General features: G+C 41.1%; 3 protein-coding genes across 3 annotated transcripts; all 3 read left to right on the top strand.

Annotated features, from left to right (window-relative positions):
• The first annotated feature begins 5485 nt into the window (after nucleotides 1-5485).
• On the top strand, nucleotides 5486-7697 carry pkib (protein kinase (cAMP-dependent, catalytic) inhibitor beta). Its single transcript, XM_030770621.1, has 2 exons — nucleotides 5486-5630; nucleotides 7612-7697. Exons 1-2 carry the CDS (start codon nucleotides 5486-5488, stop codon nucleotides 7695-7697), a joined length of 231 nt encoding a protein of 76 aa, XP_030626481.1.
• A 1993-nt stretch (nucleotides 7698-9690) lies between these two features.
• fabp7b (fatty acid binding protein 7, brain, b) lies at nucleotides 9691-10644 on the top strand. The gene is made up of 4 exons (XM_030770620.1): nucleotides 9691-9763; nucleotides 9886-10058; nucleotides 10333-10434; nucleotides 10594-10644. The coding sequence occupies exons 1-4, from the start codon at nucleotides 9691-9693 to the stop codon at nucleotides 10642-10644; spliced, it is 399 nt and encodes a 132-aa protein (XP_030626480.1).
• A 717-nt stretch (nucleotides 10645-11361) lies between these two features.
• smpdl3a (sphingomyelin phosphodiesterase acid like 3A) lies at nucleotides 11362-19937 on the top strand. Its single transcript, XM_030770619.1, has 8 exons — nucleotides 11362-11529; nucleotides 12113-12326; nucleotides 15980-16124; nucleotides 16975-17071; nucleotides 17241-17404; nucleotides 17888-18068; nucleotides 18535-18659; nucleotides 19252-19937. Exons 1-8 carry the CDS (start codon nucleotides 11427-11429, stop codon nucleotides 19570-19572), a joined length of 1350 nt encoding a protein of 449 aa, XP_030626479.1. The 5' UTR covers nucleotides 11362-11426; the 3' UTR covers nucleotides 19573-19937.
• Nucleotides 19938-22636: the final 2699 nt, after the last annotated feature.

The following is a 22636-nucleotide window of genomic DNA, read 5'->3' as shown; positions in this document are numbered from 1 at the left end:
AACCCTCAAACATTTCTACTCTTCCCCATCTCAGTCTCTAACCCTCAAACATTTCTACTCTTCCCCATCTCAGCCTCTAACCCTCAGACATTTCTACTCTTCCCCATCTCAGCCTCTAACCCTCAAATATTTCTGCTTTTCCCATAGTGTCTCCATGGTCGGTGCCCATGGGCTTTCCTTTTTTGTAACCAGGCAAAAATCACAGACAGTCCTGATGGATCTTCTCCTGAGGGACAGGCTGAAAAGCTCAGCTTATCAGCACATTGTGAAAAGAGAACCACTGGAAAGGCTTTGAGATGTGTTTGTAATGAAATCTCATGTATTTCAGGATATTCAGCAACATACATGAAAAGGATACCGATACGTTTATTGAAAACTTAATTTAATACAGTCAAACAAAAAAGACATCATTCACCCATACCAATGCTTTTATTTAAAACTTGATTTAACACAGTCAAAGAAGGGGAAAAAAACATCATCTTTCCACACTAGTGCATACCAGTGCTTCCATACACCATTCTGACAAATCATTCTAACGTATCAAAATGTCCTCCTTTCGCTCAGCCTCTCTGAATCCCTGGGAACTCAAAGCCGTTTTAGACTGCAGATAATGGTTTCATCCAACAGTTCCCAGTCCTTTTCAGTTTGCTCTTATCACAGCGTGTCAAGCTGAGCTTGGTCACCGTGGCACATTGTGTTCTAGGCTGACGGCTGATGGAAACTGGACCATTACAGTCATTAGCCTGCGTGAATAGTTTCATCAGCAAACAAACCAGGCCTTTAAAAGCTTTGCCGTGCAAGTTTGTCTGCCCGGGGTTATAACCAGCTCAAAGGCAAGTTTATTTAACCCAGTCAGAGTAAATCAAGTCACCATCCAACCATTCTGATTGTCCTAGTATTAAATTTGTAAAACATGATATTATGGACAGTCAGAGAGATCCCAGTGATTACTCATCAGTATTATCCATCTCTCTCTCTCACACACATGCACACACACACACCAACCACTCATGAGCTGTGTCCCTAATGGCATGACCAAACAGAGATGACTGGTCTGTCCTTCACTGCTGCTGAGACGTCTTTGGAGGACAAATACTTTTTCCTCTCTAAAGATGGATGCCCTGAAATCTGAATTTAGTCAAAGATTTGATTTCTTTTAATCCAGGTCACTGATAGTTCACTGAGCCTTCAGTGACACTGACTGGTCACGGTTCCACCCACCCACACTCTGTGGTAACCCCAGGGAAGAGTGCCTTTTCCTGGGCAGCTGTGTCTGTGGCAGATTTGTTGACAGTAGAAGTGGTGAGGAGGAGTAGGCTGCCGGTGCAGGGAGATGGACTGTCTTATGGGAAACGGAGTGTGGGCGCTTTTCCAGGGCCACACTCACAGCAACGTTATTATGTGTATACAGCAGGACTAGGGTAGTGCAGGCTCTTGTCTCTGGTTCACAGAGCGGAGATTATTCACTGTGCCTGTGACCACACACACACCCCCCCCCCCCCCCATCATCTTGTTTGTTGGTACAAAGACTCAAGGGGCCCCAAAGTGTTTTATTTCCCAAGAAATCTGAGAAGTGTTTTTTCTTTTTCTTTTTGTCATTGTTGTTGACATTTTTGTTCATTGTGGCATGCAACTTCTGTTATTCTAATAAAACATCTGAAATGAAATTAATCTGGAATATATTTGCCTCCCTGTTTCTGGTCTTTGTGTATTTCTTATTATTTATTCTTATTATTTATTATTTTTATATTTCAGAAGTGCACTTGCCAACTCAAGAACTCATTAAAAATGAGCTTGACATGCAGTCAGGCAAATTTTAAAGTGGTGCTTCATTAGGCAAATTCAGAGGTTGAACACTCTTGCTGTAATGGGTGTGAAGCACAGTTGATCTAACAAAACCGCTTTGATCTTATCCATATTTAAGTAGCGTATAATGCTATGGATGAGCCCTGTTCTGTCAAAACACACAGATTTAACTCATAAACATTTTATTTACAAACATCAAAGAATCGCTAGTTGTTCTTTCCTCCCTCTGCAGTCTGTGTGAAGGTTACAGTTGGCAGGAGATGAGCTCAGTCTGATGAGGGATCACTCAGGTAGACCTGTGCTTTTGAGCATTGGCTGTCTAAAATGAAAAAGATACTCCGTTCAGTCTGTAAAGGAAATATCAGGGAACAGGCTGCATTGTTGCTTTATATTTATGTGAATTAATGTATGATTGCATTGCTTCAATATGACTTTTCAGACAACATTATTCTGACATCTTTTTTAGCTTTTACATTTTTTTATTTCTTTATTTTTGTCCAGTTTCCACGTTGTGAGTGAAATGAGAGCGAATTCTTTCTCCCCTGTCCTGGAGAACTGGACAATGAACAACAGGGAGTTGTGTTATATTAAAAAGCTAATGAAAAGTCATTAGGGCTCTGGGCTTACCTGACGGTAATTCAGGTTGCTGTGGTGTAGGCAGATTAAATCTGGATTAAGCCTGTGTAATTGTTTCCACTCTCTATGTGATACTCTTGTTCATCCAGCTGCACCCTATATACTGCTAAAATATTGTCTTGCTATATTCACAGTCAGGAAAGTGATCATTCAAATGGTTATGTGAACTATACAAAAAAAAAATAGTAATATATGAATTTGACCTAGATGTTGATGATAGATATTCCAATATGTGGTCCTATTTTTGGATTTTAAATTTAGTTTTGGTAATCTTCTTGTGACTAAGCATTGATCTTGTTCTTTGTGTTCTCTGTGAGCAGGAAGTGTTAGTGTGTTTAGCATGCTGGCTGTGGGAAATAAGGCCCATTTAGTGGTAGGCACAGGTGCACAATGTCTGCTGACAAAGCATCACATTCTGGGATTCAGACAGGGCTGCAGCCAGAGAAGACAAACACATCTCTGTGAAAAGCTGGTGGGAGGATTCTGGTTTTGGTGTTTAATACACACACACACACACACACACACACACAGAGAGCAGGGGAACCTTCTGGCACTGGACCCTGCTGTTGGCTGCTCAGCTGTGGCCAGGCTCTGCTCTTTGGGCCTGTCTTCTCAGAGAGACAGGCTGGACTGACCCAGTGTGGAGGCCTGTTGTAGGCTGTTTTTGGCTGTGTGTGAGCACACTTGAGCCTTTACAGGGCCTGAAAGCTCTGCTGGAGTAAAACCAAATGCATTTTCACTGGTCGAACACCATCCCATGTGCCCACTGAACCTATAAAATTCACACTGTCCCCTCCTCAGTGGTTCTCTGAGTACTCCTCCCTCCTCAGTGGTTCTCTTCACTTTCATAATCTCCCAGCCACTGCATCCCTCTGCTGAGACTGACTGGCACTGCCTGGCACAAGGCTTTGGCATCAGATGACAGGAGTCTGTGTGAATTAGCAGAACAGGAGCTATGCTGACAGGAGGCCATGTAGCAGACATCAGGATAATTGTCAGTGTCCCAGCACCGTCAATTCTCTGTGAGCATCCCTGGATGTGGCTCTCTGAGATGGGGATTGTGTGCACAGTATTTGATACCTGTTGGGACACTGAAGTGCTCTGGTTGCTATAGACTTGTCACCCATGTCCCCAGGTATGAGACCTTCCATAAATAGCCTCAGACAGGCTGTGAGAATAGCTGGGCTTGACCGAGGGGCTTTGATTAAATTCTAAATCTTCATCCAGCAGATGATTATCTTCTATTCTCAGCTCAAACTTTTTTTGGGTAGTACAGCACCATCTGCTGAATGTTTAGAGGTAGTCACTCTGTCACACACACAAATACACACACACACACACACACACACAGATTGATTTTTTTGGGGGGGGGTTTGCCTCAAGTGCATTCTCATGTAAAGTTGCTGCAAACTAGAGACAAGGGAATATTTACCAAAAAAAAAAAAAAAGAAAAAACCCAGTTCTTAAATGTGCTATACATGGAGAGAGAGAAAGGGAAGGAGAGAGAGAGAGAGTCTAATCTTAACCAGCTGAAGTGGTGTGATAATTGGTTTTTAACTCTGATATGAAAAATGATAACGAAGAGATAAAGCTAAATGCTGTGGCATATTATTTATCATTTACCTGACTGTGTAACACTTTTGTTTATTTTCTTAACTCAGCCCCAAGATCACTTCTTTCGCTCGGTATGCGGAAAATTCAATTTTTACTTTTTGGAACTTTCTGGAATTTGTTTTACCGAATATTTTCAATCCGTGGTTGGTTAAATCCAGGTTTAAATCTGGGGGTTTTCCTGTTAACTTTATGCTAAAAGACTTGCTAATTTTTGCTGATGACAGGAATCAGGAGTTGCTGATTCCTATTAACATAGCTGATGTATAAGTCTATGGTACAGGAGATTTACCAATCAGCCCTGAGCTAACACTTAAGGCCTCTCTGAGATACTAGAGTCCCTCACACAGAGATGTTTGAGGGCACTCAGTGAGTCTAGCCTCAGGTCAGAATGAACATTAGACACTGCGTACACATTCATAAGTCACAAAGGAGAGTAAAAGCTCTTCACTGTCTATGACCACTCGATTTCTGATTCACAGCAAGGCTGTGTCCAGCCTTGATTTCTAAGAGCAGCGCAGCAGAGCATGGTGATGACCTGTGAGACATCAGTGGTGTGATTATAGGATGGTCAGTGGTACCATAGACCTGCAGAGGAAAAACTCACATGCTTACAGGGGATGTTTATTTACAGAGAATATACTACATAACCCGTGGTGACCCCTTCTCCTTTAATCTTTATTTTTGGTCTGTATTGCTGTCAACAAAGCCCCTGTTGTTTATCAAAGTTATACATGGAGAGTTTGGATCTGTCAGTTTGTGCTATTTGTAAATCAGATCGTGATGGTGGAGGATTATTGGTGAAAATAAGGAAGCCCACCACTCTGCCACAAACCAAAATATAAAACCAACTGGAAAAATATACAAAAAAGAATAATAATCTTCTTCCATCGCCAGAATGTTGTCAGACAAATGCATATTTTCCTTTTGTTCTGGAATACTTTTATGATTTCATTCACATACATGCTTATTCACACAGTAAATAATTCATCTGGGACCTTTGAGGTCAAGTTTGTCTGAAGTTTGTCTGTCACACAGTGCAATGTAAGCAAATCATAAACCGTTTCTAACTCATAAATTGTACGGTGCCAGTGTCATGGTCCTATAAAACATTTATAAATCATATATTTAGTTTGCATTACACTCATACTTGTCATTTTGTGTCCAGGTTGTGAAATACATGCAGTTTCTATGACTGTCATTTTGTCCTGACCGTGAAAAGTCTGACAGTGAAGAAAATGATGTATCGTCTCCACCTCTTCTTTTTCAAAGAAATCCTGGGGATGTTAACTGTGTGGAGTCATTGAATGAATGAACAAATGAACGGATGAACGGATGAATGGATGAATGAATGAATGGATTAATGAATGAATGAATGACCAAAGGGATTTCCGGTCTCTTTTAGCCGGTACTATGTGGACAGGGTGCAGAGATGACTGATGTGGAACCTGTTGTAACCGATTTCGCTGCCACGGGGAGGACTGGCCGACGGAATGCTCTACCTGACATACTGGGATCCAGCACTGGCGCTGGTGCTGCTGATCTGCCTGACAAACTGGCTGAACTGGCCGTGGGAGGTGGGTGGTTATTACACACTCACTTCCTCAGCATCTCTGTCATTCATACAGCCTGCAGGAGTGCTGAATAATTTTGCTGTAAGCAGTTCACACACTTTCATTAACCTTTATGTCAGTCACTGCAAACAGGACAGTAAAAACCATTTAATGTTCTCAACATGACTTTTAATTAACTGCAGCCTGTCAATTCTCTGAAAAGTTACCATCTTTTGCCTCATGGGAGATTAAACAGTTTATGACTTTTTGCTGCAGTTGACATACAGCTTGTATTGGATGTGAATATGTTTCTAATTAATTGTTTTTTTAGGACCTGATAAGGAAAATGTGACCATATATTCTGTGCATATTATTCAGAACTTAATTCCTGGCTTGATCTGTAAGATCTGTAAGAGTCTTTTTTGGGACTTCTTGAGAATTTTGACTGGTTAATATTCATGAGGTACTGGCCAGTGAAAAGGCCAGACAGCCCTGTAGTATCTGACATCAAAAGGGTGGTTTCCAAAAGCACCTTTTCTTCAGGCATTTTCTTTCCCCAATGAGCAATGCTTTGTGTTGAGTGTCCATCTCCACTATGCTGTGTTAGTTAATACCTATGTTGTGTTAGTTAATACCTGTGTTGTGTTAGTTAATGTGTGTGTTCTGTTAGTTAATGTGTGTGTTCTGTTTGTTAATCTCTGTGTTTTGTTGGTTAATGGTTATTGCCACCCAAAAGTGTTGGTGGTATTATTCCAGTGAAAGGAGAAGTCTTAATGACAAAAGTGAATTTTTTGTCTTGACAGTGTATATTTTTAGCAGTGCTGTGGTGGTTGGTGTGAGGTCAGTGATATGTATAGATTCTATCATCATTGTCTGCCTGTACATCAAAACTGTTTGACTCTGACCAACAAATCCAGGAATCCAGCTTTTGACTCAATTAACCATGTATCACAAATGGACTGAACAATGCAAGCACATGTTTCTCTTGTCAAAATCAGTCAGTCCTTAATTAAAGACCAAAGATACAAACCCACAGTTACATCCCAGGAATGTGGGACGACCAGGCTGTAGCTGAACAGCCCAGATTTAAAGTATTATCTTTAATGTTTAGATCAGAGCTGGGAGCTAGTGTAATTTGAGTATACTGAAATCATATTATTGTATAATTTACTGATATGTATCATTTGACATTATTGTGTTGGTGAATTGTTCCACTGGTATGTTATTCTGAAGCCACAGCATACTCCCCTGATTTCAGTACCTGAGAGCCTTTAACTAATCAAAAGGGTTTGAGATCCAGCATTAATTGCCTGAGCTTTACTGAGCAGAATCAAAGTAAGAGAATGTTTTGATCATCAGACAGTCCGAGCTCCCTCAGGACTCCCGTCACAACTAGACAGACACTTTCTCTTTTGCTTAATGCATTTACACCTCGTTTTTACAGACCAACAAAGCACTGCATTTGAAAGCCTGTGTTTTTGTTTCTCATTATCCACGATAAAAAGGTTTCAAAGCTTTGAGAAGGGTTGGGCTGCTTAACTCCCTTCTGTGGGACCATTTAAAATGCTTTTATTTAAAAGTCCTTGACAAAATTATTGTAAAAATGTAATAAGAAGAATTTGTAGTACCTACAACATGACCAGTTTCATAATAAAACAATGACATTTAACAATAAAACATTTTTATAGAGGACAGAATTATCCATTGTGAATAATGATTTATACTACAAATCATAAAATAACAGAAAGGATAAAACATGACTGGTGTGTGGTAATTAGTGATCTAATAACATGTGTTACTCTTCAAAAAACATTAAAAAGTTACATATTAACAAAACTCCATCAATATGAACATAAAAGATAATGAGGTTTATCTCAGCTGTTCATTTTATTGAACATTAACGAAAAGTTTTGTCATGTTTTTGTGCTCGTGTAAAACCAACAGCTCTTCATGCTAAGATGGTTCACGGTGTTACAAACAGGTCCATAAATGTTCTCTCTGACAGATAATGGCCAACTGGAAGGCGAAAGCTCGTCATCGTCAGAACCGCCCAAAGATCCTTTGGCAGGAGAGAAGACAGAGGGAACATAACTCCACTTTAAAGCCTGGTCAGAGGTCATAAGAGGACAGGAGAGATCATAGACTGTGTCCTGGACCTTCTGGCCCTTCAACCCCATCGTTCAGTCAACTGTTATCGTGACACTCAGCACTATGCAACACAAGAAACTCTGGCCAAGAAACACTCAGAGAGGAATTCTTTTGAAATTCACTCATTTTACCCACCCATGACAGTAATGCATATAACTCATTCACAGAGGCATGGGGGCTCACCTGGTGCAGGTGAACAGGGGCGGGTGGAGGGGCGGGATTGTCTTTTCCTATCTGAGGAACAGACTGTTCATTTTGTTCAGAGGAAATGAGCGTTTCCATGGAATGTTGATATGCAGATGTGGAAGGGAATGTGGAATATTTTTTTTCTCTTTAATTCGTTTTGTTTTTGCACAGCAGGGCCATTCACATTTCATTTGGTAAATATGATTTTTATCCTCTAGCTGTCATTGAACATTTTACCCCTTCAATTCTACAATCTGTTCTCTTATTAGTTCTCATGTTTAACACAGTTTTTTCAGAGTCTAAAAAAGGGGGAAAGGGTTATATATTTTGCTTGTAAATAAATAATTGTACATTCTGCTTTGTAAGAGAGCAGTCCATTATCTGTGTGTACTGATCAATGTTGTGTTATACATACTAAACTCTTCCTGCTGTTGGCAGGCATGGTGTTGTGAACATCAGTCTTGAGTCGTTAATCAGTGTAAGTGTGTGTCTTTTTAAAGACAGGTCTGCTCAGTGCTATATAACAAGGAAAAACAGTACACTGATGGTATGAAACTGTGAGCATAAGTGAAAGATGTTGTTTTATTTTTTATTTTCAGGTCATTGTTTATCCTTGCTCTAAAGAGTTTAACATAGCAGTCTTGTTGTTTCCTAAGTTCTTTATCATCTTGTCTGTTTCAAGCAATGTATGAAATGTGTTGCAAAAATAAACCCTGTATGTAGTTTTTAAAGGTTTCCAAGTCTTGTTTTGAAATGAATGTCTCACTTGCCTCATTTAGCCAGCAGGGAGCAGTAAACGTTTCCCCATGTCCTTGCACTATTTCGCAAGTGAGGTCAGTATGTCAGGTATGTTGATTGAATTAGGCAACTATGACTTCCATATCGAATATGCTGTTTTGGGGGTGTTTTAGGGACGAACATGGCAATTTTTGAGAACTGTTGAAGTTTGGCTTTGGATATAGCCTAATCAAAATTAATACATACTAAAACATTTCATGGAGAACCAATGCACCAGGAATCTGGTGTCATTTACAGATGAAAATGTCTAAATGGAAGTATACGGATTTAATGGATGTGTCTGTAGACTGGTTGACCACATTCATGTACTGTATGTCTGCACTGCAGGATCTGCCATTGCTGAGCAGGTACGAGCCACAGTCTAAACCATTCAGTTCTGGGGGGTATTTCAGAAAGCAGGTTTAGTGAAAACTCAGAGTTAGTTAACTTAGAGAAAGTAGTAAACCTCCTAATAGAAGAGCCCTATGGCTTTGTTTTGCTAGGAGAATGAAGCCACAGGACTCTTCTATTAGGAGGTTTACTACTTACTCTAAGTTAACTAACTCTGAGTTTTCACTAAACCTGCTTTCTGAAATACCCCCCTGGAGTCCACAAAGACACAGATACAGCCTGCTGTTCTGTGTCTGTCCTTACTACTCTATTAATGAGGCACTCTGAAAATAAGTGCTTTGTTCATTTTTTTATTTACAGATTGTTGTGATACAATTAGTGGGACGACTCTAATGTAAAAAAATATATATATATAAATAAATAAAAAATAATAAACATCAATTTCAGACCAATCGGATGTCTCTTTTCCCGACAGCCAATGGAGAAATTTCTCCTCCCTCACGCGCGCGTAAGTATTAATAATTTTCCAGGGATTCAACGGGACTTCTGAGGGACGGTTGTTGTCTTGAGAGGGAAGGCTAAGTGTTTTATCTTGTAGAGGGGCAGCAACGTAATTTTCACCATGGTTGATGCGTTCTGTGGCACTTGGAAGCTGGTCGAAACCGATAACTTCGATGATTACATGAAAGCACTTGGTGAGTTTTTGCATATTCCCGCAGTGCCAGGAAATGTTTCATGTTATTTCGAGTTTTTCAGGGGGACACCCTTTTCCCTTGAGGGGAATAAAATAATGTGCTTAATTTCAACCTTTACACAGGTATTGGCTTTACAACGAGACAAGTGGGGAACGTTACAAAACCAACTGTTATCATCTCCGTTGAAGGAGACAAAGTGGTATTGAAAACGCAGAGCACTTTCAAGAACACTGAGATCTCATTCAAACTAGGTGAAGAGTTTGATGAAGTGACTGCGGATGACAGACACTGTAAGGTAAATGTCATGAGAGCGAGGGACCCAGCTTCTGATTTTCCAACTATTACCATGTAGGCTCTTGTATATTTACTTGAATATATTTCTTCACACTTTGAACCTCACTAATAAACCCAAACATTTCAGAATTTTTAATCTATATTGTTGCATGATATTTCTGCAATATATCCATTGTATCCATGTTTATTGTAAGTGTGCACTTCCTCTAGACTGCGGGGTCGTTGTAAACCCGAATTCTTTCAGTTCCTAAATGGAAGTTCTTCTTTGCTTACAGTCCACTGTGAGCATGGAGGGAAATACGCTCGTGCATATACAGAAGTGGGACGGCAAAGAAACTAAATTTGTCCGCGAAATCAAAGATGGAAAAATGATAATGGTAAGAATTCACCCAGTTTAAATGTTCTTCAGCAAGAACACAACTCACAGTCGCTTTGTAAAAGTTCTAACCTACCCATCAACATTTCGATAGTCATTGCTCAGGACTTAGAATCAGATTGCTAGGTGATTAATGATACAAAATTGCTTTTTCCTGTAGAAACTGTCATTCCAGGACGTCGTGGCTGTGCGCACCTATGAGAAGGCATGAGTCATGCGCAGTCACTGTCACTGACCTAACCTCAGTCCTTTTAATTGGATTGCTATCAAGAAGTTTTTGTAACTGAAAGCAGAAAATTGCACTTAATCCCTCCAAATATTTGAAAGTGTTGTTTTCAGAGCTTTTGTAAACATTTTTATGGTCATTTCTGTCATGCTAGATCATGTGTTAACCTGTTTGATCAAACTTATTAAACTATCCGAAAACCGACCACACTGGTGCATTTCTTGCCCTCATCACATAACGAACACCGTCTGTCTTTAATTACTCACCACAAATGACGCGAACATCGGTGAGGAAAATGAGACACAAAAACCATACCTGAATCAAGTATTAACTATATTAAAACACTTCAAGATCAAATAACATGCTTCTTCGGAATGATACACACACCATCTATTCTTAGCCTGTTCTATGACATATGCATAGCCAGCCTCCCTCCCTCCTACTTGCCAAATCTGACCTAAAAACAAACTGACATTCTTGGCTTCGATGGGTGCCACACCTATTTTGGGCAGGCATCATATCAACATGTATTATAAGACATTACACTGGCAAAGCCAGTTCATTTTTGATATTAGTTACAACAATGAGCGGCTTCGAACACATTTTTCTAGAATATCCAATCTGCTGCCGTGACTACGGGGGGTTGGTCAGACAATACTGTCATGTGACTTATTTTCACTTCCTGTTTGTTTCATTGCGAAAGGTGTTAGAATTATATATGAACTCAGTTAGTGTACTGGATTAAGTTACGCTAATCAATTTACGGAATGGGACGATTTATTCTTTCCTGTCTGCTGGCTCATCATTTTCTTCAGACGGTTTACGCTGCACCGATAGAGGATCACTCAAAGAGAATTCAGCAGGACCAACGTAAGTTTCAGTTAAGTACGACAGGCAGGTGCCACGGGAATTTGTTGAACGTCCCGTACTCGGAAACAACCTGCAAAAGGTTCAAATATACTGTAGATTTGGTGTTGTCGGAGCTATAAAAGAAAGTAAACATGCTTGGGATGGAAATTAGATTTAAAGTTTAAAGAAATCTCCTGCTGTTGTGTTTACTATGAACATGATAGTCTTTAGGTTTAATCGGTGACGTTTTTCCATGTTCAGTGAAGCAACCCCTGTGGCATATCATACTCTGCATATTAATACTCTTTAGGATTTACCCTGTACACAGTAATTTAATGTCCTGGTGTATTGAACGTGTTTTGTTACACCAATTTCAGTATCAAGTTCAGTTATACTTTTTTTTCTAGAATTAAATGTTAGTGAAGTAAAACATTTCGAAGAATCCAGTTCTAATATGCCTTCATTTAGATTTAGTTAAAGTTAAAACTCTGAACTCAAGAGTTAATTATAACTGTGCCAAGGGAAAAAAGAAAAAAAAAACTACAGTGTTAATCTGTAAATTCACATATTCACAGTGTCCCATAACAATTTTCTCCTGTCACAGGTCGATTCTGGCACATTTCTGACTTACACTTGGATCCTACATACCATGTGACAGAGGACCACGCCAAAGTGTGTTTCTCCTCAAAGGGAGTGCCTGCGTCTGACCCAGGGCTGTTTGGAGACATCATGTGTGACTCCCCATATCAGCTCATCCAGTCTGCCTTTCATTATATGAAGCAGGTGGATCTGCAGCCAGAATTCATCATGTGGACTGGGTATGTAAATACAGGATACATAAGGGCTGTGTTAAATATAGAGGCATTGGAGCTCTGAGTTGTCATGTTCTCTTAAGTTTCTGTTAGGCTTGAAGAGCCCACCATACTAACACAGTGTAGTAGAGGCCTGGAGGACTGTGTTCAGCCTACTCCACACATCACTCTTAGAATAACCTTAAAAATCCTTTATTTAAAGGGCTTATCCAAAAGAAGACACATAAAAGATTACAGAGGAAGAGCAGTTTGTGACATAGTGAGCACATGTTGTTCATTGGTGTGGTATAGGGCCTTCTCTGTCAATGAATGCATATTTCTCTGTCTCTCTCATTGTCCATCGTCCTCAGTTTCATTTCCCACTGAATATGAGAAGTCAACCTCAGTACAAACCATAAGCAGACTTCCTCTCTTCTTACCATAGGGAAGCAACCTTCATATATGATAAGAGGGTCTAAAAATCATTTAGGCTAAGATCAAAAGCTTGCTGAGGCTCTCAGTAGGAAGACTGTTGATGCCTATGTGTCTGGGAAGGGTTTTAAAGTCATTTTCAACCAGTTTGTAATCAATCATTCCAGTGTCTGAAAGATCATCTACAAATGGAGAAAATTAACTAGGTGGGACTATTGGAACCAGACGCGCCTGCGTGTTCTGGACAATCTGTAGGGGTCTCACTGTGCATGCTGGGAGACCCGCTAGAAGGGCATTACAGTAGTCGAGCTGAGAGATAACCATGGTCTGTACCAGGAGTTGGGTGGCATACTGAGTCTGGTAGGGCCTAATTTTCCCTATGTTGTAAAGAGCGAAGCGGCACGACCAGGAGACTGACGCAACCTGGTTGGAGAATGATAGCTGGTCATCAATCATGACACCCAGGTTTCTCGCTACCTCGGTTGGGGTTAGGGATGAAGAGGCGATTTTTATATCGATATTGCGGTGAATAGATTGATTGGCTGGGATGACCAAGAGGTCGGTCTTGGAGAGATTTAGTTGGAGGTGGCATTCTTTCATCCAAGTGGATATATCTGAGAGGCAAGCTGAGATCTGTGACGAGACCATGGGCTCATCTGGCCAGAATGATAGGTATAGCTAGGTATCATCAGCTTAGCAGCGGTATGAGAAGACATGCGAGCGGATAAGTGCACCCAGGGGGTGGGGTATATTGCAAAGAGAAGGGGTCCCAGGACCAAGCCTTTGGGTACCCCTGTGGAGAGGCAATGAAATGTAGACGTTTGTCCTTGCCAGGATACGCTGAAAGTGCGCCCAGATAGGTAGGATTCAAACCAAAAATGCGCTTACCCCAAGATGCCCAAATCTGAGAGAACGGATAGCAGGATGCTGTGGCTGACTGTGTCAAAGGCAGCTGATCTGTCCAGCAGAATGAGCACGAAGACTGACCTGCAGCTCTGGCTGCCCTTTAGGGCTTCTGTCACAGACAACAGAGCCATTTCAGTGGAGTGGCCACTCTTAAAGCCTGACTGGTTTGTATCAAGGAGGTCATTCTGAGTGAGAAATTCTGAGACCTGTTTGAAAGCTGCCCTTATGAGAACCTTAGATAGGAATGGAAGTAGAGAGACCGGTCGGTAGCTCTCAACTTGAGCCAGGTTGAGTGAAGGTTCTTTGAGTAGAGGCGTTATCCGAGCCATTTTGAATGAATTTGGAAATGTTCCCGAAGCCAGTGAAGTATTTATCACATGTATGACTGCTGACACAATGGTGGGCAATTGGAGGAGGTAGGAGGTAATAGGTTCCAGTGGGCATGTAGTAGGACGGCTACATGTTAGGAGCTTAGATACCTCACTTTCAGTGTGGGGGATGAATGAGTGAAGTGATGCGCCCTTAGCCGGGGGAAACTGGATGTCCCTGGGTGGTTCAGAGAATTGGCTACTGATGTCCGCTACTTTTTAAGTGAAGAAAGAGGCAAAGGTATCCACAGAGAGGTTAGTGTCTGGTGGAGGTGGCGGTGGATTGAGTAACGTATTGAAGGTAGAAAATAATTTCCGAGTGTCAGGGGTGCTGCTGATCTTGTTATTACAGAAAGCAGTTTTTACAGCTGTGATGCTGAATGAGAAGGAAGATAGGAGAGCTTGATAAGCCATGAGATCGGCGGTGTTGCTGGATTCACGCCATTTCCTCTCAGGAGCTCTGTGATCAGTACACAGCTTACGGATGGTAGCAGTCAGCCATCAGCCATGAGCTCAGTGTAGAGGAGAGAGACTCTGTAGCATCATTAACCTCTAATGAGGAAAAAGTGCTAAGAGGAGGTAGAGCGGATTTGACCACCAAGGAAAACTGGGTAGGAGGCGTTGCAAAGGTTGCGGCGGAACGAGACTACAGGTGGTGAAACAGAGGGGAGTTTCTGGAGGTGTACAGTGAAGGAAATGAAATAATGGTCAGAGAGATGCAGAGGTGTGACCCTTAGGCAATCAGTGGCACAATTTCGAATTACACTGAGGTCCAATTCTTTGCCAGCTTTGTGAGTAGGGGGGCTGCGGACCGTTTCCAAGTCAAACAAGGATATTAGTGACAGAAGTCAACAGAGTTGGGGTGGTCTAAGTGGATATTCATATCACCAAGGACGAGTAGCAGACAGCCGTGATCGGGAATGGAAGACAATAGCATGTCTAGCTCATCCACAAAATCACCTATTTGTCCTGGTGGACGGTATATGACAACCACAGAGACTTTGACCGGAGCAGTCACCATAACAGCATGGTGCTCAAAAGAGGTGTAATTGTGTGGAGGCAGCAGTGGAGTGAATTTCCAATTGTCGTATATCAGAATGCCGGTTCGACCCCCTTGCCCAGACTGGCGGGAGGTATGGGAAAAGGTGTAGTTAGTAGATAGGGCATCCTGGGTAGCAGTGTTTTCAGGTTTGACCCAGGTTTCGGTGAGACCTAGTAGCTCGAGTGATAGAAGGTTAGCATTTGCATCAATGAAATCAGCTTTGTCAACTGCCGATTGGCAGTTCCATAACCCAAAAGAGAAGGAGGCACGTGTGGGTGAAGAGTCTTGCAAAATGCGGAGTTTAGCCAAGTTTCCTTGCCTTTTGCCATGGTGATACCTTTTGCGTGTACCGGAGACAACATGAACGGAGTGGAAGCACATAGTTAATAGTGCTGAGTACAGATTATAAGCAGAGGGGAAAACATTCTTCAAGTCAATATAGGAGACTGGTGGACAATTATAAGAAATGATTTTTGCCAAAGAGGGCAGCACTATTGAAGCAGTGGTACTTATTTTTTCCACTGCAGGCATTTCTGACTTTTTTTTGTTGAAAAATTATTGAGAATAGTTTTCATCAGTATTTGTTAAGTTAGATTGCCTTTCACAGCACAAACTGTTTCACAGCACCGGAGGTCACGGCACAACCATTCATATCAGAAATGTTTTGTTGTTTGTGGAATCATGTTCTGCAGTCATTCATATTTAAGAGGTGGTTAATTGAGTAAAGCCCTTGGCATGCCCAGGTATCAGACGTAATGAAGGCACTCAGGCAGAACGTCTAGGCCTAGATCATAACATCATAGAGGTGGAGTAAAATATCTCAGAACATATGAACAGGTTGTATTTTTTTGTAAATATATTTATATGTGGTTTTCCCCAGTGACCAGCTGTGCTTGTCTGCCTTTGCTCAAACATGTGTTTCTCCTCCCCAGGGACAGTCCGCCACATGTGCCTCCAGATGAACTGTCGACGGATATTGTGATCAGTGTTATCAGCAACATGACGCATACCATCCGTCAGTTCTTCCCGCATTTACCTGTTTACCCTGCCCTGGGCAACCACGACTACTGGCCACAGGTATGTGTTCCACACTCTCCATGACCCCAGCTCACTGCTCTCTGACTCAGACTTGTTTAGCTGTGATGTACAGACTGAAATGGGGTTTGGATTGTTATTGGGGAATTACCATGTATCCCGGTCTCAGGGTGTTCGCTTAGACTTGAGGAATTTTAAAGGCCCACATTTTGAGTAAATCCAGGGCCTAATTTAGACCTGAGGGATTTTAAAAGCCCACGTTTTGAGTAAATCCAGGACCTAATTTAGACCTGAGGAATTTTAAAGACCCATGTTTTGAGTGAATCCAGGACCTATTTTAGACCTGAAGGATTTAGAAGACCCACTTTTTTAGTGAAGCCAGGGCCTAATTTAGACCTAAAGGATTTTAAATGCCCACATTTTGAGTAAATCCAGGGCCTAATTTAGACCTGAAGGATTTTAAAGGCCCACATTTTGCGTAAATTCAGGGCCTAATTTAGACCTAAAGGATTTTAAAGGCCCATGTTTTGAGTAAATCCAGGGCCTAATTTAGACCTGAGGAATTTTAAAGGCCCATGTTTTGAGTAAATCCAGGGCCTAATTTAGACCTGAGGAATTTTAAAGGCCCACGTTTTGAGTAAATCCAGGACCTAGTTTAGACCTGAAGCATTTTGAAGACCCACTTTTTTAGTAAAGCCAGGGCCTAATTTGGACCTGAAGGATTTTAAAGGCCCATGTTTTGAGTAAATCCAGGGCCTAATTTTCAGGACATCAGAGACAGGTCATTTCATTTTCACTGACAGAGAGAGAACCAATTTCAAATTTTTGTGTTTTTAATACAAATCATAAACATGTATTTTAGTTATTGTTGTATTGTTCTTTTACTTTTCAGGATCAGCTGCCAACATCAACAAATGCAATCTATCAAGCCGCGGCGAAACTCTGGGAACCTTGGCTTAATGCAGAGGCCCTTGGGACCCTGAGAGAGGGTAAATCTGATAGATTCAGCTGGAAAAGGCTGATAACCAGAATTCTTGTCTGAAAGTTGTATATGTGTTGAATCACAAAGTCTGTGACCTTGGTTAATGAAATTAGTTTCATCCAAATGGTTTTTTTTTATCATTATTCTGATATTCAGTGTCTCTGATTCGTATAAAGGGGGCTTCTACTCCCAAGTGATTCAGCCTAAGTTACGTCTGGTGAGTCTGAACACAAATCTCTACTACAGCCCTAATAAGGCCACGGTAAACATGACCGACCCAGCTGGACAGTTTGAATGGCTACAGAACTCACTGGAGCGGTCCAGACAGAACATGGAGAAGGTAGGTAGTCAGCTGTCTCATTTTCCCAGTCAGGAGAAAAACTTGTGTTAACTGTCTCATTTTCCCAGTCAGGAGAAATAACCTGTATTAACTGTTTGATTTAGTCAGTCAGGAGACATAGGCTGTGCAAGTATTTTAAGTTATAACAAAAAATTCTCACCCTTGATGAAGAAATAATAGTAATAATGAAATAATTGAAGTGATTGTTTGAAGAAGAAATGTCACTCAAATGATTGACACAAAGGAGGAAGTACTATTAATGGTTGTTAAAATAGCAGCAAAACTAATTATTATTCATTGTTTTTTTCTCCCCATCCTTTTAGATGAGGTTGCACACACATAAATCGCTGTGTTTATTCAATATCTGTGACTGTTAAAATTGTCAGATAACTTTTTCATGTGACTGGTCCTCTATAGAATGCCATTGCATGATACCCATGTTAAGTTTTCATGTCATTATTCTGCTTCTTTTTCCCTTTGGAGGTCTACATCATTGCCCATGTACCAGTTGGTTACCTGCCCTATGCAAAAGACACAACTGCCATCAGAGAAATGTACAACCAGAGACTCGTAGAGATATTCCGCAATTACAGTGACGTAATTCAGGGTCAGTTTTATGGCCACACTCACAGAGACAGCATAATGGTACTGCTGGACCAGCAGGGTAAGATCTCTCTCTCTCTCCCTCTTTCTCTTTATTTCCTTTACACACACACACACACACACGCACACACACACACACACACACACACACTCACTCAAACAACAGTCCATTACTCACTATCTTATCCTTACTTAACCCTCCTTGAGATGTGTGCCTAGAGACAGTAGATTTACACTTGCATTACAAATAACAGATCGTTTCTCAGTGACAAATCCCTATATATTGAAATTACATCATGCTTTAGTTCTGATTGTTTTCACTTTGTGATTGTCAGTGAGATTTTTTCGCAGACTGTGGGGGGAGTATGCTGTCAGGGAATAAGCCTTTGTAGTTTTTAAGAAGATGACACGTCTCACCTTTTTGCTTAAGGCCTAAGACAAGCTGCACTGTGCCCTTTAAATTTGTCTTGATTTTCACAGAGAGGTTTCCATGATTCACTCATTTTATTCATACATTCCTTTTGAAGGTAACCCCATCAGCTCTCTTTTTGTCACGCCGGCTGTTACCCCGATCAAAAGTTTATTTGAACCATATACAAACAACCCCGGTGTCCGCATGTACCTCTACGACTCTTTAGACTACAGTCTACAGGTAATGAGTTAGTCATGTTTGTTTCAGTATTTATTTTAAAGACTACTTTCTGGAAGAAGAAACAAGCTCTAAACTGACCATATGGAACATGAGGAGACTGGAATTTCTGTGTTGCAGTGGTCAGTTCTTTTGAGTAGCCAAACCACCGTTGACATTTATTTCATAGTATTGCCATAAAGACTTGATCGGACATTCCCGCCTGATCCTTGTAGCTGTGTACTCATTATTAGGATATAGACTGATCTGTTCTTAGTATAATGATGTGGTATGACAGTACATTGTCAGTTATATTACCAATATTAGCCATAAAGAGCTGTAATGAGGATTTAATGGTAAAGTTTTGTTGGTGAGAAACAACCAGACAGTCTTGCACAAATTAAATTTGATGGTCAAAAACTGGCTGTGGCATTGAATAAGGTGAGTAATAGTGTAATTTGTGAAAAGTAATGTCTGTTGTTTATTGATTAATGGTTCTGTCAGTTCTAATTACATGGTTTCAAGGCACTCTTACCGAGAATGCATTTGGCTTTGCCTTTACACTGTCTGTTAATGTTCTCTCCCTCTTCTTCTCTCTCTCTCTCTGTTTTTGAAGGATATTTGGCAATTCTATATGAATCTCACTGAAGCAAACGAGGAGAAAGTATCTAACTGGAGGCTTGAATACAGCATGACTAAAGCTTTTGAAATCAAAGACATTCAACCTCAAAGCTTGCATGAACTTGCCTCAAGATTTGAAACTCCACAAAGCAAAGAGTTTCAAAAGTATTTCAGCCATTTTATGGTGAGTTACAATAACACCATAGCTTGTGAGGGAAAGTGTAAAGCCACTCAGCTTTGTGCTCTGAAGTTTTTGGACAGGGACTCCTATTCAAAGTGTATCAAGAGTGTCAAAGAGGACAGGACCAGTGAATGAGATTCATGACAATTAAACTGACACTTAGGTACTTTAAAAGAATCAATGCAAAGTAATTTTTTTGTAATTTCAGAGAAGCCGAAGCACAGGAGATAGTGATCAAATACACTTTATATGTATAATAAATTTTTCTCTGAATTAAAATTGCATTCTGCGCTACAGTGGCTGATTTAGGCCTATTTTCCTCTGGAAAGTCATTATTAGGCATTTTCAGGAATGACATTTTTTGTCATGTGACAACATGACTGAGTGTCTCTCAGGAGTAATCTAATTATTACTTGGAGCTGTTGACCTGTGTTGGTAATTTATTTTTAATTCTTTTCTTGTCATATGGTAAATTAAAGAAACTGTGATGCGTTTGCTAATTAAACTTATTTTCCTACAGCTTTTCAAAGTGGTGTGATTTTTTTGTATGTGTCTTGTTTTTTTACATTATCAGAGTGGCTTGACTTTGCTGTGTGTTTTCCCAGCTGTGTGGCTATGTCTCCTTTTCATCCCTCATTTCTTCATAGCCAAGCTCTGAGAGGCACACGCTTGTGATCTGGTTGGAGAGAAAAGGAGGCTTCGAAATCCTCCTTCAGATCCAGCAATACCATGGGGGAGTGGGATGGGGGGCCAGGCAAAAGGGCACAAACGCTTCTTTTTTCTACCCCATTCTATGGTCCCATATCCTCTCTCAGTGTCCCCAGCTTCACCCTCTGTTTTTTAGGAAGTCTTTCCACAAGTGCGTTTGCCCGTGCCTCACTCTTCCAGCCTTCATTGGCATTCTGCTGTGGATGTAGCCCCAGTGGCAGTCAGTTACCCCACAGAAAGACATGTGGACCTCAAACAAAAAGGCTGACATGGAGATAAAAGGAGTGCCGTGGCAACCACAGGCCCCACTGAGCATTCATCAGCCCACTGACAATCCACTCTCCCAGGCTCTCTTGTTTAGACACATCCTTAATATAGACTGGTCAATATTTATCCTGTTAGCCTAGCTGGACTGAACCCCCCCAGTACTGCCACACCAGGGCTACACTTCACCCAGGCAGACAGATAAATCTCCCAGTCACTCCCCTCCTGCAGAACTGGCCAAAGCACACTTCAGACATTACCTCTCCCAATAACAAAGTTAACAAAGACTTGTCTTTTCCTACAACACCTGGCTCGGGAATAGTTTGAGAAGTTTAGGGACAGCTCGAGTTGCTGAAAAGGTCAGTTATTGAGACCAAAAAAAGCACTCTGAGACCATTTTAGCCAGATACACCATGGGGTAAAACAGTTTCATATTTTGTCAAAATATCAAAATATTTTTTATATCAGTAGAATATCTCTATTTATTTAATGTATTTATCAGTGGAGAACTGTACAGTGACTGTGCCAGTATACACTATGTACTCAGGGAGGTGCAATGTAACTTTGAACTTTGTATGTACATAATGTTTGTGTTCCTGTTTTTTCCGTCTAATTGCTGGCAGTAACTGGTTGGCTGCAGGCCTGGTCAACCCTGTCAAATGTGTTCAGAGTGAAGCAGTTTTCTGAGGGGCCCTAACAGGGTGGAGGTTAACATTGTAGACCTGCTATGGTCAAGTTCTGCCTGATTACTAAGTCCCAGTACAATCAGGCAGAGCTTAATCAGACCTGTGGTTTTCCAATCTCTCAGACATGAATAGAATTTAAGCCACAGATTACCGTTAAGGTTGCGTAACTATGGTCCACCCCTGGGGAGCTGGAATCTGCAGAACACAGTCGTTACTTCTGAGTAGAATTACCATTCCCAAAAAGTGGGGATTAGGGTGGTTGTCTTTGTTACTTAACATGTTTCTGGCTCTGCAGGCATCATGATGATGTCATATCCCATTATAGAGACCTTGCCCCTGTGACACCAGCAGGTCAGTAACGGGAACTACTACCACCTCATTTTCCAAATCTCCAGCACTCAGGTGGAATACCCCACTTTATTATAATGCGTGTGTGTGAGATTCAGTTTGAATTTTAGCATAACAGCTGTCTTTCCTCTAGTGCAATGAAGAAGAAGAAGCCACCCAATGTTCTCTGCTGCAGTCCAGAAAGGATCTGGCCCAGATATCAACAACATACTGAAACTCAGGCTAACACCCTGAGGCAATTTGATTAACCTTCTCTAGATCCTGCTTTCTCTGATCAACCTTCTCTAGATCCTGTTCTCTCTGATCAACCATCTCTAGATTCTGTTCTCACTGATCAACCATCTCTAGATTCTGTTCTCACTGATCAACCATCTCTAGATCCTGTTCTCACTGCTTTGCATTTACTTTATTTGTTGTGTGTGTGTGTGTGGTGAAGTGTACGTGACGTGAGACAGTTTGATGGCAATGGGCAATGTTAAATTTTCTCTCTCACTGCTGTGTGGTTTTCTGCGACTCTGTGATGAAATGTGGAGACTGGGTAAATGAGAGTTACATGTTTGATCAACATTTTATACAGTCTCTCTAATGAACAGTAAATCGTTCAACTGGCCAAGGGTTTGAATTTATTTCTCTCCACATACCATTGCAAACTACCTCCCTTGTCCTTTAACACTGAAAGAGTACGCTGACAGTTCATTGGGAAAACTGAAATCACTCAGCATTTGACATTATCAACATAATCAAGTAAACAAAGTCTCCTCAGATGTCATGTATGCTTTTCATTGTGTTTCCATTTAAGGGCACCCAGTATGCGTTAAGAAAGCATGCACCCTGGTCTGTGCTAAGAGTAGCTTTGGAATTGTCATCTGGATCTGTAGTCACAGTATGCAGTGTGGAATAAATGCCAAGGCCACATGCTCCAGTACTCATGTGGAACAGAAATGCTGCAGACTATTATTTGACAACCAGACATTGCACTTCTGTTTCATAATGTGACAGTCTGCGGTTGTGCAAATTCAGCAACTTCATCTACCATCCAAATCATGGACTTCCTCCTGTCAAACTCCAGCTCATGGCTGCTACTCTGCATGACTGCTGTATGTACAAACTTACAGCCTGCACACTATACAACTGCCGCAGGTGCAGACTCACAGCCTGCATTCTACACAACCGCTGCATGCGTGTTAGCCGTT

The sequence above is a fragment of the Chanos chanos genome, chromosome 4 (genome assembly GCF_902362185.1).
Source record: "Chanos chanos chromosome 4, fChaCha1.1, whole genome shotgun sequence".
Taxonomy (NCBI): domain Eukaryota; kingdom Metazoa; phylum Chordata; class Actinopteri; order Gonorynchiformes; family Chanidae; genus Chanos; species Chanos chanos.
Note: the sequence above shows the minus strand (reverse complement) of the source record. Positions and strands in the feature narration are given on the sequence as shown.